General features: G+C 54.5%; 1 protein-coding gene across 1 annotated transcript; it reads left to right on the forward strand.

Moving 5' to 3' along the window:
- The first annotated feature begins 623 nt into the window (after positions 1–623).
- LOC128682873 (nascent polypeptide-associated complex subunit alpha, muscle-specific form-like) lies at positions 624–2,390 on the forward strand. The gene has a single exon (XM_053767833.1). The coding sequence runs from the start codon at positions 624–626 to the stop codon at positions 2,388–2,390; it is 1,767 nt and encodes a 588-aa protein (XP_053623808.1).
- The last annotated feature ends 28 nt before the right edge of the window (positions 2,391–2,418 follow it).

Below are 2,418 nucleotides of genomic sequence, written 5' to 3' on the forward strand. Positions count from 1 at the left end.
GCGCTAACACTCAAATAATTCCCTAAAATTTTTTCTCGCTATCCCTTGATCGTCTTTGGTTGTAGTTCTGCTTACTTACCTATCTCCCGGCTCCCTGTGAAGTTTCGTCGCTTTCCGTTGCATCCTTGTTGCATTTTCACCTGTAACATACTAATTTTTCATACAAATTTTATTAAAATCACACTTTTTCCTCTTTTTTCCGAGTTTTTCCTATCGGACCCTCGCTAGCTTGTTGCACCATCTTATCAGGCTAACGGAGGCGCATCTTTTGACGCCTCACACGTCTCGATAGGACCACCCGTTTTTGAAATTTTCGCCCACCACACCCGCCCAATTGTGTTCAGGTTGTAAAAGGGACTTCACTTGGGACACTCCATACCCAGATCTACTTCGCTTTTACCGCCACCTAGGGCCAAAAATCGTCACCTAAATTAACAGCCTCCTTAATAACAATAGTTTAGGATTACTTCGCTAGTTCTACCCATCCTCTACTTCGGAAAAATACCACTTCCAGTAAATCTCCCTTCAGCTGCTCTCACTCGCTTCCTCTGTTTTCGCTTTCATTGACGACATACTAAATTTTTTCATACTTTCTTCTTAACACTTTTCCGATCTAAGACAACATGGTCTTAGCCCACTCACCTCCGCGTAAGGCGGCCAATACTCGCCCCCCAGACAGGAACCGTAGGAACCTCACCCGCATCTCCGAGACTCCTACGGACATTATCACACAACAGAGTCCCCCGCCGCTACCCACCACCACCTCTAGAGCGGGGCACTCACGCTCTCACTCCCCGCGATCACCCCCGCCCAGGGGAAGGGCCCCTGTACGTTCACCTCCCCAGCGACTCCAGCGAATCATGCAGTCACCATCACCGTCCACTTCTCACGGTGCTCCCACCTCCCCGTCGCCCCTGCGGACGCCCCCACCCCAGTTGCCCCGACCGAGATCATCTTTCTCCCCCCCCGCAACCCCTTCTCGGGGATACATGTCGCCACCTAGCACTCCGGCCAGCAGGCGTGGGTCGATGAGCCGTGTGGGGGAGGATATCCCGGCGTCCTGGGAATCACTCTCACTGCAGTCGGATATCACCCCCGCACTCGTTTACTCTCCCTCGTCTACCCTCACCCCCGCGCCGGCGAACTTGCCGCCCTCGGCTGCTACACCGGCGCTGACGCACCCCCAGCCCACCCAAAGCAAAGTTGTGACTCAGCCTCTCTCAGTCGCAATCGCGGCGGCGACGGTCGCCCCGCAAGCGACACCAGCCCCCACCTTCCCCACCGCGCTCCAAGCGACACTCTCCTTTATCTCAGACTCGGCCAAGGAAATCATCGCCAAGATTTCCGAGGGCAAGAGCGTGACCAGCGGTAATAAGAAGCGCATAAAGGAGCTGGCGCAATCTATCATGGGCGCGGTGGAGGGGTCCCGAAATGAGACTCCGCCCGAGCTCCCGAAGCCGGTTTCGGACGCGGTCCTCCATGCCATCCGGGAGACTATTAGGGACGAACTAAAGGGACATGCGCCTACTCATGTTCCCACTCCCTACCCCGCCCCTCTACCTACCTCAACCCCCCCAGCCCCCCAGTCGAGGTCCTTCGCGACGGTAGCTGCCACCTCTCCACCCAAACGTCCTTCGCCAATGCCTCGTACCCAGCCGGCTATAATCATCAAGGCCAAGGAGGCCGGCGACAAACAACCGGATGTCTATAGCGAGTGGCGCAAAAACATCACGTTCAGAAACACCACATTCGCTCCCTCGAAAGTGCGCACCTTGCGCAACAATACGGTGAAGGTCAATTTCGACAACGCCGCGCAGAGGGATGAGACATTGGCGAGGGTCAACGAAGTCCCGGGTATAGTCGCGGAGAAATCCAAACTCAGGAAACCCCTCATCATCCTAAAAGGCGTGAGCAAGGAGACAAACAAGGACGAGCTGTTGGAGATCGTTGCCAGCCAAAATCAAGTGGCTGCCGGCGACCTTCGACTATGTTTCCTTCTTAAAAACCGCAGTGAGAACCTTTATAACGCGGTACTGGAGGTAGCCCCCGCAATTCGACGCGCGTTTGTCGAAGAGGGTCGCGTGAATGTGGAGCATCAGAGGGTGCACGTGGCGGATTTCAGCCGCTTTGTACAATGCCGCAAATGCCTGCAGTTTGGACACACAGGCAACAAATGCTCGGCTGACTTCTACCCGTGCGGCCACTGCGGCTCCGCTACGCACCACATCACTACGTGCCCATACAGAACAGACGCAACTAAGATGACCTGCTACAACTGTAAAAAAGCAAACAGCACCAACACCAAACACTCCGCCCTCGACGCTAAATCTTGCCCCAAAATCCTCAACGCCTTAAAATCCCTCAACGACACAACCGACTATGGTTATTAGTACGTTCAAAGTAACTCAATGTAACCTC

This window comes from Plodia interpunctella, chromosome Z (genome assembly GCF_027563975.2).
Source record: "Plodia interpunctella isolate USDA-ARS_2022_Savannah chromosome Z, ilPloInte3.2, whole genome shotgun sequence".
Taxonomy (NCBI): domain Eukaryota; kingdom Metazoa; phylum Arthropoda; class Insecta; order Lepidoptera; family Pyralidae; genus Plodia; species Plodia interpunctella.

Coding starts and splice junctions, on each gene's coding strand:
- LOC128682873 (XM_053767833.1), top strand. CDS start 624: ATGGTCTTAGCCCACTCACCTCCGCGTAAGGCGGCCAATACTCGCCCC.